At 43.1% G+C, this 16,701-nt stretch overlaps 1 protein-coding gene across 1 annotated transcript in view; it reads right to left on the minus strand.

The window, feature by feature from the left end:
* Positions 1 to 13,626, minus strand: part of iqgap1 (IQ motif containing GTPase activating protein 1) — a 46,169-nt gene extending 32,543 nt beyond the window's left edge. The window contains exons 1-2 of the mRNA XM_071489597.1: positions 13,364 to 13,626; positions 12,042 to 12,144 (exon numbers count right to left, since the gene is read on the minus strand). Coding sequence (XP_071345698.1) covers positions 12,042 to 12,144; positions 13,364 to 13,409 — 149 coding nt within the window. The 5' untranslated portion in view covers positions 13,410 to 13,626. The remainder of the gene's footprint in view (positions 1 to 12,041; positions 12,145 to 13,363) is intronic.
* Between the last annotated feature and the right edge of the window lie 3,075 nt (positions 13,627 to 16,701).

Consider the following 16,701-nt stretch of genomic DNA (forward strand, 5'->3'; position numbering starts at 1 on the left):
GTTACACTCTCCCCACCACAGACTCTGCACAGCACTGCACACGGATTAACACACTGATCACACTTTATTGTATCTATTATTCCTTTTTTTTTTTTTTAACTTATCTCTGATGTGCCAGCATCCATGGAAACTACTTTGATGTAACTAAAACTACAATCTGCTTTTCTTCTCATTTTAAATCTATTGATTTAAGTGATTCTATGTTTGCTGCCTTTGTCAAGCACTTTGTAGCAGAGCTATTGAAAAGTGCTGTATTAATAAAGATAATAATAATAATAAATTCTTGTGCTGCTGTCCCCTCTGGGGTCTGAATTAAGTTTACATCTGATCTGGTCTGATCTGATCTTTTGTGGCAGCAGCACAGTGTCAAGCTGCACGTCCCCACCTCTCCTGTTGTGATGCTGGACTTGTGTCTAATTAAAGGCTGAGTTTGAAGATAAGTTGGTTCATCAGGGAAAAGAGACTCTGAAATCAACATTCAGCACTTACAAACCACAGTGTAGTCTTACAAGGACAACGCTCAAAGGCAGGAGTGGAAGAAAACACGGAGGGAAAATGACAAGAGGGAACACAAAAAAGACGAGTGAGAGCCAAGTTGCCCATTACATGCTTTGCTGCAACAGTGGAATCTGTGCACCAACTGACCTCGTCCTCTCACCGCTCGCACTCACACAGGCTGACAGCAGCTGGACCGACACTGTACCCGTCACGTCTCTGTGGGAAATGCATGCTCAGTGTGTTGAATAAACCAACCATGTTTCATTTCTCTACACGGTCTGGGGTGTGCACTGCTGAGGCAGTCGCAGGTCATCGCTCCGAGCTCTCGGTCTTCATGTATGTTCAGTAAGAACTCGTGAGAAAAACGACATTAACAACTCACAAATGCTCCATTTATCTGCCTAATTCAACAAATCAACAACAATTTAGAATTAATATTTGAAGTTTGTGATAATAGATAAAACTTCTTTTTCTATGCTGACGTTTAGAAAACAGGAAAAAAATGTTTTAATTATTATCAAGTTTAGAAAACAGGAAAAAAATGTTTTAATTATTATCAAAAATGTGAGAAATTCTCACCCTTGCTCTAGTTTCCAGTAGGTTTAGTCGGAGACACTTATGCCCGCTCTTTAATACAAGCACAGCACTGTTAATGGCTGTGACCTTTGACCCACTGTGGTGCTAGAGGCCTCCTTCTGAGGACAATTAACCCATCAGGTCACATCTGACCGGCAGCGTCACAGTCATCACCGTCCCTGCTGTTCAGCTGAGGTCACGAGTGCAAACACCAGCTGAGCGCAGACTCACAAAGCTGTAACAACAGAGACCCGAGAGTCAGAGAGGCAGGTAGGCCTGCTGATCAGGTGGGTGGGGGGTGGTTGGGGGGTGGTGGCCGTGGACAGAGCCAGCCAGATGAAACTGCTGCCTCAGCTCTGCTCTTCTGTGCGAGTCAAAGATTTTCCTGGACTGTGACTGAGATCCAAACCGGAACAGTAACTTGCCGTCTCAGGTTTCGCAGGTGAAAGGCGGTGGGGGAGGGGAGGGGTGGGACCGGGACAACTCCTGCAGGGCCTTTCTGGAGCACTGATCCCTCTCCCTTTCATTCCCCTTTTCATTCCCTCCTGCTCAGCCGTTGCCCGTCAGACTGTGTGACTCATGCCTGATCCTCCTGGAGGCCGCGGAGCCTCCCAGACAACAACCAGCAGGTAACATTTACAGGGCGACCAGAGCACAGCGCTCGGGTTCAAAGGTACATTCACAGCAAAATAATCTTGATCTCAAGTGTTTTTAGATTCTATACTTCCGTCTCCCCCTCCCTGAATGACTTTAATTGCTGCACAGGCTTGAATTTCCCTGTATGGTGTCAATAAAGTTCAACTCATTTCTCAGAAGCAGTCCGAGCCTCAGTGGGCGGCGCCCTTCTCTTTTAATTACCACCTGCTCTAACGGCTCAACTTTCTTCTGCTCATTTAGAAAATAAAACCAGGATTGCAACTAAGGATAATTTTGGTTATCAATCAACCTGCTGATTATTTTTCTAACAATTATTCCATTCATTGGTCTGTTTCTAAAATGACAGAGAATATTAAAGAGAGAGAGCTCTCAAACGTATTCAGTTTATTATCATAATGGACAAAGAAAAGCAGCAGATATTCACATCTAGAACCAGAACAGAAGCTGGGACTGGGGAATTTAATCAGCTACTAACCGTTTCATCTCTAAATCAAACCGACTACAATAAGAAAACCTAATAAACATGACGGGTTTCCTAGTTTGGATGAAACCAACAGAAAGCTGTTTACAAGGATCCTGCAGGTCAGATCAGTCACCTGAGGACAGATCGTTATCGCTCTGCCAAGTGTTGAACACATCACTCTTGTGCCATTGTTCTCCTGGTGGCAACACAATGTCAGGGACCTGGCATTACGTAATACTCATTGCAGCAGCAGCAGCTATACACAACAGTGTGTGTGGAAACTGTTCAAAAACAGGAAATTACAGGCAAAAGGCCAGAGCTGGAGGGGGAACTGGGCTGGTCCTGCAGTGGAGGGTGAGGAGATGAAGTTTTATACTGATGTGGCATCGATGTGACCGTTTCACACCATGAAAAACTGATGTGACCCAACCTTAGAAGTCTTTTATTTTGAAATGATTCAGAGTTACAAGCTTCTACTCCTGTCCACTCTCCCCACTCATCTCACGAAGCATAAAGGGAGTAATCCTACACACTCCTGCTGCTCAGCTGAAACCAAAGCACAAAAAAAGACACGGATGTGACGGGGAAGTTTGTTTTATATCTGCGGGTTTCAGACAGACAGGAAGTGAGGAAGGAAGAGTAATCTAATGCAGCAGCGACATAACAACACTCGACCGAGTGTGATGGATTAGAGATAAAACAGAGATTATCTTTGTGTTTGCTGTGATGGATTATCTCCCTCTGTCACTGTCGTCTTTTTACACCATCAGCTTCTTTTTCAGGGAAGATTCAAATATGAAGACGTTGCAGCAGCAGCCACAGCAGCAGCCTCCATGTTTGAAAAAAAAAAAAAAAAAAGTAGTGACGCAAGTGAGAAATGGCAAAACTGTGGTTCTCATGGCACAGTTTAATAAAGGATGGTAAGAACATCTGTGTCTGTCTGAGGCTCAGTGAAGACAGGAAACTCAACACTGATATTCTGATGTTTCTCATTATGGCAAAAATAATCATTGTCTCCCCCTGGGGTGAATTTACAGCTTGAAACTGGAGCTCTTCTTCGTTTCACCAAATACAGATGAAATGAAACTGCATCATCTGAACGAGCCAATCAGATATCGGCGTCAGCATGACACAAAACTGATTAAGCAGGACACTAATGCAAATATCACATGATACAGCACAACCTGGAGAACTATTACTACAATGTTTCATCACTGACCTTTATGATTTAACGTTAAAACTAAACAAGCAAAGTAGATAGTCTTATTCATTATATGCAGATATTTTAATATAAACTTCAATAAAAACAGTAAAAATACCCCAGTTGAAAAAAATCTTTCTCCGAAAACAATTTATTTACCTAATCTTGAAAGACAGGAAGGTGTAAATAACTGTAACAGAAGATTGACTGAAAAGATATTGATTTTGAATGAATTCACACATTGCAAAGATCAGCTCTTGGATGTTAATGACATTATGGTTTCACTATGTTAATTATACAACAGCAGCTCAATGAAATGCAAAAGAGCTGCTGACGAGGGCTGAAAAATGTATTGTGATTTTGAAATGATAACTACATGGAAAAATATCTGTAATCATCAAGTGCTTTTACTTATAATTTTATTATGTAATTCTTTCAAGTTTGTTGTATTAGGTGGCAATATTTTTAATAAAATATAATTTCAAAAGATGCTTAATTAACCATATCCTGTAATCAGTTTTGAGACGTCCATGTGTTCATACACAGATGTTTTAAAGATGTTTTTAATGTTTCATGCAAAAAAAAAAAAAAAAAAAAAAAAACATAGGGGAAATGTCAGAGACGTTTCGTTGTCAGGGCTAATTTCTGCAGCAGTGCTCTACCTTCTAAATGTCACTTAGCACTGAGGGATAGAAGCCAGAATGTGCAATGAAACCATCTGGTTTTACACTTCACTTGCATCATAACTGTTCTTAAAAAAGCTTTTTGCCACACAGCTGCAATTTCAGCATGAAGACTGGCAGAAACGACTGCAGCTGATCCATGTTTATTACTGTAATAACAGCATGTCAGCGGCACTGCAGTGTTCAGCTCCGACAGCACAGCAGTGTGAGTGAGGTTAGGAGGAGCTGTTTCTGTTTAAAGACGTACGACAATCACAAACACACAAAAACACACGGTGTGTTAAAATCTCAGGCTGCTGCAGGTGAAGGAGCAGAGCCGGAGCGGATCCCGGAGAACACACACCTGAGAAGTGAAACAGAAATAAAAACACTAACATGTTACCTCACTGTCACCTGTCAGTGATGTAACCTGATTAACACAGCACTTCGCTATTTGTGTCATTTGTTCCAACGACAACAACAATCTCTTCTCAGGGTAAATTCCCATCATTCCTCAGTGTCACTCACTTTGAGACAAAATGTTCAAACCTCTTTAGAAAGTGATTTTTTTGTCATTCGGACATTTGTCGGCTTTCACTCAAAACAAGTGTGTATTTGTCACACAAACGAACACACAAACACGCAGTGTTACCATGACCTCACCAGAACGGATTGTCTGTTACTTCAGAGCAAAGCACAGAGTCAATAAATCACCGGCGTGCTGTCAGTCAGTCAGAGGAGGCGGGGAGGAAACCTGGCCAATCACAGGTAAACTCTGCCATCACCACAGCAACACTCGCTGTGTTTACCTGCGCTGTACTGTTCTGATAAAAACCGCCACGTAAACAGTGACGTTCTTTTGACTGCAACTCAAATAAGGTCAGAGTCACATAAATCAAATTTAGAGCATGACAGTACTTACTAAAAAAGTCACTACTGTTGCAGTGATGCTGAATCTTAAGATGGATTATACTCATGAGTCTCTGCTGATCCCATATTTTATAAAATTTAACTCAATCAATGTGTTTGTGATTATAAAGCAGCTCTAGGCTCTATCTTAATACCGTGAAAGTATCAAAGCCTCAGTCCACAGAGAAATGCACACAGCCTGGATTCAGAAACTGAGCCTTGAAACCAGCTGTCAGGACTTCTGCAACTTTGTGATGTCACAACAAAGCAGTCATCACCAATCAGAAGAGAGGCTCAGATCCTCTCCTCTGATTGGCTGACTGACCTGTTGTTACTAGAGCTCCAGAGAGAAGCCTGAGAGAGGAGATGTAAAACTACATTGAGATGATTTTTGGTGTTTAAAACCCAGATATATCTTCTGATGGAGATCAACACAGGAAAGGTGTAAAATGTGGGACCTTTAAAACAACGTAAACTGTCACAGTTTTGTGAGGATTCACCTGGATTCCTCCCTAATGATGCAAGAAACCAGCCTCCTGGATCATACACTTCTTTCTCAAGATGTTAATCAAACTACAGCTCTGGCGTTTGTATCTCTGCTGTATTTTTCAACACATAAAAAACCCATGTGTTAGCTTTTCACTCACAGCCTTTATCTGTCTTCATGCACAGGTGTAGAAATACCAAGTCGGCTCTGAAGACTTGCACAGAGTTGCCCACAAAGGCACCACGGTCACAACATGACAGACTGACTGGGTTTGAGGTTGGAAGGAAGCCGACTCTATAAAAGGAGGGTTTCCAGGTATTGATCATGGTCTGCTGGATCCGACTACAGTTATATTTAGTATAAAAGGTCACCACATGAAAAAAACCTGTGTGGGAAGTAATGGAAAGTTCATCATAAGGGGGCAAGTAAAAAGTAATGACTATGTTTAGTAACAAAATGTCTTGTTTTCAATGAGCTTAGACGTAATAGACACAGTAAATACCCCCGAGCAATTATGAGGGCTCCACATGACACATGGGGAGTGGTTGTCATGGGAAATAAGCTGCTGCAGCAGTGAGTTTATTTATTTCATATTTTCTAAGAGCCGACAGAGCGTCACAAAGTACTTCACAATTTGAAAAGCTTAAGCAACACATCCAGCATTTTAGGAAATCCACTTATTTGCCTTCGTGCTGAGAGTTAAATGAGAAAATTGACGCCTCTCTCACGTCTTTATGGTAAATGTGAAGCTCAGGATAAGGACTGAAAACAGGACGTTTAATAAATTCACATAAAAACCAAATGTAAGGCAACAAGTCACAGTTACTGCGCCAAACAAGAAATAGTCCCAACCTGATCTTTTCAGATGATAAAACATTGTAAAGTCGTTTATATTAAAAACCACACAGCGTTTTCTGAGGGAGGCACAGGACCAGTCATTTTCAAAAGTGCATCATTTTTCTCAAATCCATAAACTTTCATGAACCTTCAGGGTTGGAGGGAACCCTGTCATTTGAGCCATTTACACAAAACACTAATTAGACACCATTCGAACTCCAACAGAGCTGTACGAGCTGTAAACAGGACTGAATGTGAACCAGCCTGTCACCACAGGGAGGGGTGGGGTGGGGGGTCCATCAGTGATGATGGATTTGAGGAGTTAAGGTAATAGGAAAGGGAGGGAGGTCAATAACGTAGCTCTGAGACACACTCTACTTATTGTCCATCACATTTACAGTGGAGGCTGCTGGCCGACACGCTGCAGCCGGTCCTGGGCTCTGCCTCCGAAGCAGCGAATACACTGCTTCACATTGTTTAACGCTGTCTAAACAACAACTCACACAATTACAGCTGCAGCACAGAGGAGGACAAACACAAACACAAGTTCCAAAGAATTTGCTTCAAAAGGCCAAAATATCAAGGCTGAAGTCCAACATGTGTAAAAGAATGATCAATATGATTATATATGAATATGAATGATCATAAAAAAGGAAAAAAAAAACTCAGAGAAGGAGCAACAGGAAGCAAGAGTCCTGATGCAGGTTCAACACCTTCTCTAGAGCTTTGTAGAGTTGTGGCTAAAAGTCATGATGTCTTATGATATATGTGAATTCTGTTAAATGAATTCGTTACCACATAGTAAAAGTATCTTAGCCATAAAATATCAACATCTTCTTATTTCGGTCTATGGAGACGTGGTAAGAGAGAAATACGGAGGCGAGAGAGGCAGCCAGAGGAAGAGCATCTTGTCAAAGCGCAGCTAAGATGGTTTCACTAACTTCACTGGTCTGGCAGCTCTAATAAAAAAATTGTTGTCAATTCATGATCCTGTCTCATCTCTTAGTTTTAAAACCCTCCCAGGTTGACAGTGTCGTATACAACATCGAAGGATGACTAAATATTTCGAGGATGTTTTCTTTGCCCAGTGGGGTTGTGCAGATTCCACAGTGATCAGATCTCTTCTAATCCAGCCTCATTTCACAGAATCAAATAGTGAATCATTTCTGTGGTTGTTCATCAATGTATCTGTGCTGAAAACAGTTAATGTTTAGCCTGGTTGTTAGCTGTCTACTGGCAATCCCATGGTGCCTTGGGTTGAGTCTGTAGACCAATCACAGGCTATGTTCCTTGTGCAGCAGCTCCTGACAGGTTGAAACTTAATACACATGTTGTTAACAAATGAATCTTGCTACACAATAAATAAAAAGCTTCAAATAGATGAAAGACCTCATTTTGACCGTATAGCACTTGGAACTGACAGTGAATGCACCTGAAACCTGCACAGCACAAATGGTTCAATAGAGAAGTTGAACCGAGATGTGACTCTGCAAAATCTAAAGGACATTTACAAGAAACAAACAGATGAAGCTCAACTTCTTTTATTCTGGTGAAACAAATCTGGTAAAACTGTTTGTGAGCTGTCTGATTATTCAATCTGGAAAAAAAAGCACAGAGGCAGAATTGAATTAACAAAAACAGAGCAAGGAAAAAATGCAGAGCAGAGTTTCTGTCTCTGACTGACAGTTGAACATCAACCTCACCTCCCATAAACACACACACTATACAATTACAATTACTGCCTCTACTCCCCCAAAGACGAGTCAAGTCACTGGCTGAAAACATCTGCTGAGCAAGCGGCTTACAAGCACCTTTACTTCACCGCACTGAGCGCACAGTGACAGGAAGTGAGGAGGAGACGAATGTGGACGAAGTGTGAGCGAGATGCAGCGAAGCAGTCCTGACATCCTGACTTCAAACATCACTACTACCCGACACGTTCTGCTGTACTGACGTGATGCAGAGGGAATGTGCAGTTTGCTCCGTGCACAGATCAATAAACAGACATATCGTGCAGAAAACATGTCCAGCTGCATTCCCAGGGAGGCTGGAGGAGGGAACCGGAGAGTGAAAGCAGGAAGGAGAGAAAGCTTCACACACAGAGGGGACGTTTGTTTTTTTTATGTCACTGTGAACTGAAGATCTTTGGGTTTTTAACTATTGGTTGGACAGAAAAAAAGATTTTTTTTGGTGGCCATTTTTCATAGAATCGATGAGTTTTCAATTATTGTGAAAAAAAACAGCTAATAGATTAATGGATAATGAAAATGACCTTCCACCAAAACTAAGCTTAGCAACCAGCATCAGGGTTGAATGTCTGTCTTTTTGAAAAGCCACCGGAGACTGACGGGTCACTGACATTCAAATATGGCCTCAGAACATGGAAATAAGAGCGATAACCTAGTTTGCATCTCTGTGCTGAAAAAGCACTAGCTGAATGTTAATCGAACTCTGTAATGAGCTGAGAGACCTCTGAGGGCAGCAGTGTTAGAGCAGCATTCCTGCAGCCGTCCTCACAAGGTGCACAGGTACGTCTCACACCCTGCTGTGCACTTGTCAGAGACATTCCCATCATACCTCTCTGCATCAACATTCCTCCCCCCACAGGGCTCCCCTGCAGGCTCAGGTGTAACCCACATGGAGCTCAGTCTACCTGAAACTGCCTCAAACAACAGCCAATCAGGAGGCTCGCCGTGCAGAGCTGCAGCAGGAACACAAGGCTTTAAAGCTTTACTGTTCGAGCGTTAATAATGAATATTTTTGTTTTGGTAGATTTTGCAAAACCTGTTTCCAGAACAGATCCTCGAGTTTCCCTAAGAAATAAATCCTGGTTCAGTTTCAGGCATCAGCAACACTAATCTGTGTGTTTATAAACCACAAACATGGTTTAACTTTTAACTTTAAGTTTCATTATGAGGATAATCGAGCAGTAGCGTTATAAGATATGAGATGTGGTGGCTCCTCCTCTCAGTCGCCATTAGCCAGGAGATAAAGAGCTGCCAACTTTGCTCTTATGGGACATGTGGGAGAGGCTAGCTCTGTTATCCACAACAGAAAACTGCTTCACAGCTGGAAAAAGCATCATTTTTTATAATAATGATGCAATAACAGCTAAAATCCTCATCTTCATCTTTACACGTGTGGTGTAGTGGTCCACCGGTCCTACAGATGTGAGCTTCTGAACCACTGTGAAAGTCTGCAGATGTTTGAAATGATTGATATTTAATGATACGACTTTTCATCGGGAGGTTTAAACAAAGAACAATGTGACTGTGAATCAACCTTGAGTCAGGAAACCAGGAGCCCTGAACTACAGAGCGCACAGAGGTCAAGGTCAGGATTTAACTTTCACTCTGAATTTATGTGAGCAAACATGAACTGGGCAAACTGAGGAAGACCATGTGGTAGGAGCAAAAGCTCCAGAACAGGAGCTCATGGTCAAGACACAAGGTTCAGTCTGACAAGTCACTGATCAGCTTCACTGGTCCAGAACTGTCAGAACCTGATCCCACAACACAGCTCCTGTCTGTCGGCACAGACCGAGACGAACCGCTCGCTGCGTCCCACCTCACTGAGCCGAAGAAAAGACTGTAAACAGAAACTCTTCCCCTCAACACCTCCACCCCTGGGAACAGATCCTGTCACAGCACCGCCCGACACTGATGATGTGCTGGGTGTAGACAAGACAAGAACATGGAGGATAAATTTGAAAAAAAAAAAAAACACTCCTAAAATGTTACGAGTGTTTCCCTGTGTTTCTGTATTTTGATTATTCCTGTAAAGTGTAAATTATAACATATTTCTACACCAGCAGCAGCAAAAAATGGACCAGAATGCATTGCAGTTACAAGACATGTAGAGTGGGTGGTGCAGGTTTTGCTTTGTGTTGACTGGGACTGGAAAAACAAATTTTGTGATTTTATTTTGGGGATAACTCCTGATTTACTCTCTCACACACACGCACGTGCACGCACACACACACTCAGAGTAGAACGAAAAAGTTCAGGGAATAAAAGGGAGCACAGACGGAGGTGGAGGTGTCAGGTGGAGGACAAGTGAGCTCAGACAAAACAGAAGTACTCCAGGAACTTCCCTGAACATCACAGATGGACGACGATAACGGAGCAGGTGAGGGATGAGGGACAGGTGCTCTCTCACACACACACACACACACGCGCGCACACACACACACACACACACCGCAGCCACACAACCACTCAGCTTCTTCATCGAGCGTAAACCCTCGCTGCAGCACAGCACGGACTCCGGCACTCACACCGGAACCTGTTGCTATGACAACTGTGGGTTTCTGTGGCAACAGTGGGAGATACCAAAATCAACAGGGACTGAGTCACTTCCTGTCTAGCACAATCCTTCCTCTTTTGAACCAGCGAGCCCGCGGCGAGGTCGACTCCTGAGGCGCAGAGAGCAAACATACACGGCTGTTCATCAGCTCGAGCAACCACCTCTGACACACACACGCAGATTTATGTGTGTGTGTGTGTGTGTGTGTGTGTGTGTGTGTGTGTGTGTGTGAGTGTGAGTGTGAGTGTGTGTGTGTGTGTGTGTGTGTGTGTGTGTGTGTGTGTGAGTGTGAGTGTGTGTGAGAACAAGTAACAGACCTCATCTACTTCCTCATAAACTCCAAGTAACAAAGTGGTGCTGAATGCTAAATATGAAGTGTTGTTCTAAAATCATCCTGTGAACTTCCATGTTTTCTCTTCCCTGAGCAGCTGACCTCCGCAGCCAATCACAGCCTGCTGCTCATTTCATCTGCACAACCGTCGGCTCACGTCGCTACAGCACAAATGTCTCCAGAGATCACCTCCACATGTAGGAAAAAGTTTTTCATTTCACATAAGTGTATGTCTAAACACAGGCCGAATAAATGACTCTAAAACTGGTAAAATCATGAGATTAAACTTAAACTTAAGTTAAAATAAATAAATAAACCTCACTACAAATCTGAGCAGACGTCTACGTCACAGACACATTATTGTCAGTGTTGTATAAAGTTTTAGGTTTGATACTCAGTGTTATCCAAGAGCTAAAGTCTGAGTTTAAACAATCAAACCAACGTAAAGACGAGTCTGAACACATTTTGAACGATGAGAAAGTTCAGTTACTATGAAGGTATGTCAGTATGCTTCCTTTGTCCAAACTTCAGCAATTAAAAAATCCTGCACACTGTGTCTACAATCTGCCTGATGAAGGTCCGGCACTGAAACGCTGCAGTGTGCAGGATTTTTTAATTGCTACCTCAGATCCATTCATCCTGCTGCTACACACCTGCCACAATAAATACATGAAAAGTGTTCTTCTGTTTTTCTCAGTGTGTGAAGTTCATTGAAATCTTTTTTTTTTTTTTCTTCATTCATTAGATCTTATTCTTTCAGGGCCACGGGGGGCTGGAGCTGGTCCCAGCCAACAATGGTCGAGGGCAAATAATTTTTTGTAAATTGTGATGAGGCCATTATTTACTGTGGGACTAAGAACTGAGTTGGTGGCCTGTTGTGACTAAATGACTGTAACACTTAGAGGAAACAATGAGTTTTAAAATGACTGACAGAGAAACCGTATTAATCGTGGAGAGGTCCTGTCATCAGCTACAATGGGCAAAATCAGGATTGAAATCAGGATTTTCAGATCTGTATTTTAGTTTCAATAGGCGACGTTCAACATGGAGCCCAGTCCAAGACATCAACAGGAACTAAAACCTGTTTGCAGGTGAACCTTCTTCCAGCCTCTTACCTCTTTGCCTCCTCCAGGTGACACAGGTACTCGTAGGCCATGTTCTGCTGCCGCCGCTCGTCCATCTCCTCCGCCGTGAGCCGCTCCACGCCATCCAGGACAGCTGGAGACCAAGAACACACACAGAGGAAGCAGCAATGAACAAACAGTCAAAGACGTCCAGAAAAATCTGGATCATGCCAAAACAGAGCAGAGAAAAATCAAGTTATTTTCCTAACGGCTGCGTGTACGTTCTTCTTATGCAACTGGGAAAAAGTTTCCACCAGCTCCCCGGGCCTCCCTCCACACACTGAGGTGTTTGACAAAAGGAAACCGGCCTCATTTATTAGTCATCTGTGCAGCCAGTTAACACACGAGCTCAGTGCGGCTCAGGGAAGTGCGGCTGTATGATGTGGTGTGTGACTGTATGATGCCTTTGTCTGTAAATGGCACAGTTATTCATACACTGCAAACAAAACAACAATGCAGGGGAGGCTTGTGGGGCGATTCCCACGAGATTACACAGATTGGAGCCATGATTCCAGCTGCAGAGCAACGTGCCCCAAAGAAGTCTGTTTTTTTCTTTTTACCCAAATTATGGAGAGAGAGAGAGAGAGAGAGAGGGAGAGAGAGAGAGGGGGATGGGGACAGGATGAGGGCGCGCAATACAAAGAGGCCCCTATTTAGCCTCCTGTCACATCTCAGGTGGGAGAGTTCAGCCTCACAGGGAACAGCATGAGCAGCTAAATCCTGGTCTTCACAAAGAACTGAGACTGAGAGCAGTGAGGCTTCAGCAGGTTCATTCACCACTGATATATATTCAAAACTGAGCTGCTGGGATGTGTCTGCAGAGAGCACCACTCCTTGTTCTCTACATCTGATGGATAAAGTTTTATTTTGAAATCCTGATGAAAGACAGATTCACAACTTTGCCTCAAAATATTCTAGATTTTTCTTTAAACCCAAGGCGGTGGTTGTTGGGTGATTTCATCTCTGACACAAAACTTCACTGTATTTATTTCGTCCTGTTTTAATATTAGGCCCGTCAGCACTTGTGTGTGTGCAGTGGAAGCTGGTGTGAACCCCGCAGCAGGCCTCCTCCCTCCCTCCGTCTCCTCTCTGCGATGCGTCCGTGTAAAAACGCGGAAGCTCGGCTGAAGCCATGCTGTCAGAAACACTCCTGAGCGCTTTCTCCTAATTAATCTGAGCTCTCTGAAGTCTGGGGCCGTTTGCATGATCCCGGGCTGAGCTGTGGCCCGGGGCCGCTGCCTCTCCCTGTGTGCGGTGGGGGGGGGGCTGCCTGCCTGGCATCTCAAGGTGAGCAGAGAAAAGTCTGAACTTACAGCCATATCTCGGCCGGGGCCCGTCCGCGTCGTCGGAGGTTGACATCCTCGCGTCCGTGTGCGCTCCGCGGTTCGCTTCGCTTCAAACTTGACGCGCAGTCCGGACGCGCCGCTCTCCAAACTCTCCGGAGCGAAAGCAGAAAAAGCAGCTCTCAAAGCGCACAGAAAACCGAGCGGGACCTCTCGGCCCTCCTGTTCCTCCTCTGCACAGTTTGAGTTGAGACTTTTCTTCTTCTTCAAACCTCACTGATGTCACTGGGTGTGTTCTTCCTAATCCTGAAGTATGCATTTCAGGAAACGGAGCTCTGCAGCCTCCAGGCGGCCAAACCTCAGACCTGCTGCCCCCTGCTGTCCGCTGCGCGCAGAGGCCCGGGGAGGCCTTCAAACCGGGGCCCAGGGCCCCTCAGGGCCCTTCAGTGGGACCCTGAGGGGAATAGTTTAAAGAAGCAGAGGTGTCCAGGCTTTATGTCTCTGCCTTTATACTAAGGCTCAGTGCAACAAAAAATATTATGCAGGAACTTTTGAAAACATTTTTAAATGAACAGTAAATGTTTTGTATTCATTTCGTTTTAAAGTCTATAAAATCCGCCAAATTAAACAAGTGGAAAGAATAAACTTATCATCTTGTATTCACACATTTTCTTATTTTTGTTTTTGAATGACTAGTTTGCAGTGATGAGTTTTTCCTTTGTGCACTAATTTTTACTGATTACACTGAAATGATATAAGAGACAAAATAATCTGAACTCAAGGGCCACTCACTCGCTTTTTCTGGAGCTTTCATCCATTTCTCACAGTCTTCACTAACAACTGAGCTCTACTTTAAAGACTACAGACTAAACTCTATCCGCTAAGGAAGACCATGAGATGCATCTGAAAGCTCCAGAAGCAGCTTTTGACTCCAGATCATTGTCAGACCTGTGCAGCCTGATCTAACTGTTGCACTGAAAATAAAGCAAATATCAATTTAGTGCCCATGGTTGAAATGCAGGTGTCACAGTGCTGGAACCTGATTGGCTGACAACAATGACTGTAATAAAGCGGTGCTGATGAAAGTGAAGGATTCTGACTCTGTTGCTCTGCAGGTTTCCATCAACTCACACACCCTGAGCTTTTGAGAGGGGCTGCACGAGCAGAGGTGAGAGCAGAACAGAGCGGGATCGTTTCCTTTTCTCCGAGTTTCTATCACAAAGGTCAACTGACGGCTCACTTCTTCCACTGCAAAATTTAAAGGGGGAATTCAGTGATTTAGTGATGACACTTCTATAAAGTTAGAGACGTTTACTTCCCCCTGGGTCGAGCTTCTAAAACCTCAGACCCCACTACAGCCGCCAGCCTCCTCGAGTAGACCCTCAGCCTGGGGAACGTCCGTAAAGAAATCCTGTGTTTACAACATCCTTGAGTTCAGACATTTAATTTAATTTCCCTCTGCAAACTATTCTCACATCCCTTTCACACCGGTGACTGACGGCAGACATGTGTCTCGTGATTGCAGATTATGGATATTTTCACAGACAAGATATGAGGGAAGTAGCAAAATGTGTAAAAGGAGTCGGATCTTAATTCACTGTGATAAACAGAGTCCAACACGTGAAGACACTGAGCTGATGAATTCATTGATAAAAAGTCACTCTGATCGAGAACAGGGAAGAAGGCGGCAGCAGGACAGTCAGGACTCCTCCTGACTTTAAAGAAGCACAGACTCTAACTTCACTTTTAGTTTCTCAACACGTTATTCAGCAGAAAGACAAACACCAGGATATTTATATCAGCTCACAACTTGTCACATTATCAGCAGTGTCTCAAGGTGTTTTTATTGCGTTAGAAAACAACCTGAGTCTCTGTTCGAAAGTGTCTCGGAGGTCGTGAGAACCCTGATGACTGGAAAAAGCTGTTTCAGCTGGAAAACATCACATAACTGTTTCCAGAGGCTGAAGAGTAGAAGAAGAGGACGAGCTGTTCTCCAGCACATTTCAAACAGCCTCGATTATGAAAAGTTATTATTCATGTGACATAATAAGAGTTTTCCTCTGCAGATGTTTGTGTTGTCCTGGCAGAGCGGACACACATGTAACCAGTAACATTAATGACGGCCTCACAGCTGGAACACCTGGACGGGCTGCAGCCGTTACTGACGATATTAATTACACCTGAATGTGAAGAGCTTCTGCTTTGGTCGGGACTCAGATAAAGTTTAATGTATCATCATGTTCAGAAACATTAAAATCCTCGTCCTCACCTCCCCCTCACACACACACACAGTGTTAATAGTTGACTTGTTGTTACAGCTCCACCAGGACTGTGACCGAGCAGAAATCAGAGCTCTCATTTTTGCTGCTGAGACATAATTGGCACCTTCATCCATAGATACCTGTAGATACACTTTTGTCATTGTATTTGTAGATTTTTACAGAGGACTCTTCCAAATAAAATATACAAAACATCCTATAATGATGCCTTAATATCCCAGTAAATCATAGACTTATCATAGAGGCTAATGTGATTGGTGGTTGGTGATGCAACCTCCAGCATCCTGGAGGGCCCCAGGGGCCACTATTGACCCCCACTATCATTATTTCCCCAGGGGCCCATAAACCTGACAGAAAATTAACAACATGTTTAATAACTGATGATTGAAGTAAAAAGAAAAATCACTTTTTGCAGCTTCATCATTGTGAATATTTGCTATTGTCATTTATTTCCTCTGACAGTAAACTGAACAAGACATTAGATTAATAACTTTATTCACTGAACAACTGATCGATTATTGAAGAAACTCATTGTCAGATAATTGTGATTGATCACTGGCTGCAGCCTCACAGTTCTCTTGTGATTTAAAGACCCCGATGATGATGATGACGCTGAACCACATCAGAGAGATCTCACCACCTGGATCTATTTTCTTCACCTTTGATAAAGGCCTGTCTCAGCCTGGGGCCACAGGTGACCACACACACAGGAAGTGGATGTTTTTAAATTGTGGTTTTACAATTCATTCTTACCTGGCAGGAAATCACATGACCAGGTGATCAGCTCACTTAAATAATCTGTAAATCGATTATAAGCAGATATTTAATGGATAAATTAATGAACCCAGGCTTGAATGTTTGTCCTCGGTTTCCCTGGATGTTTAAGTTTTAATTTCATATCTTGAATCTCAATGTCTAATTTTTTTAACCCTGAAAAACACACAGGCTACACCGGGGATGCACGTCATGAAATTACACAACATGCTCATTAATTATTCAGAGTGATTAAATTACAGAATTAGATATTCAGATGCTTCTAAAATTACAATATTTGATCATGATTTGCTTTCATAAAAGATAAAATAAAAC

The sequence above is a fragment of the Trachinotus anak genome, unplaced genomic scaffold, assembly GCF_046630095.1.
Source record: "Trachinotus anak isolate AG129_WGS33_773 ecotype Australia unplaced genomic scaffold, CSIRO_AGI_Tana_v1 ptg000011l, whole genome shotgun sequence".
Taxonomy (NCBI): Eukaryota; Metazoa; Chordata; class Actinopteri; order Carangiformes; family Carangidae; genus Trachinotus; species Trachinotus anak.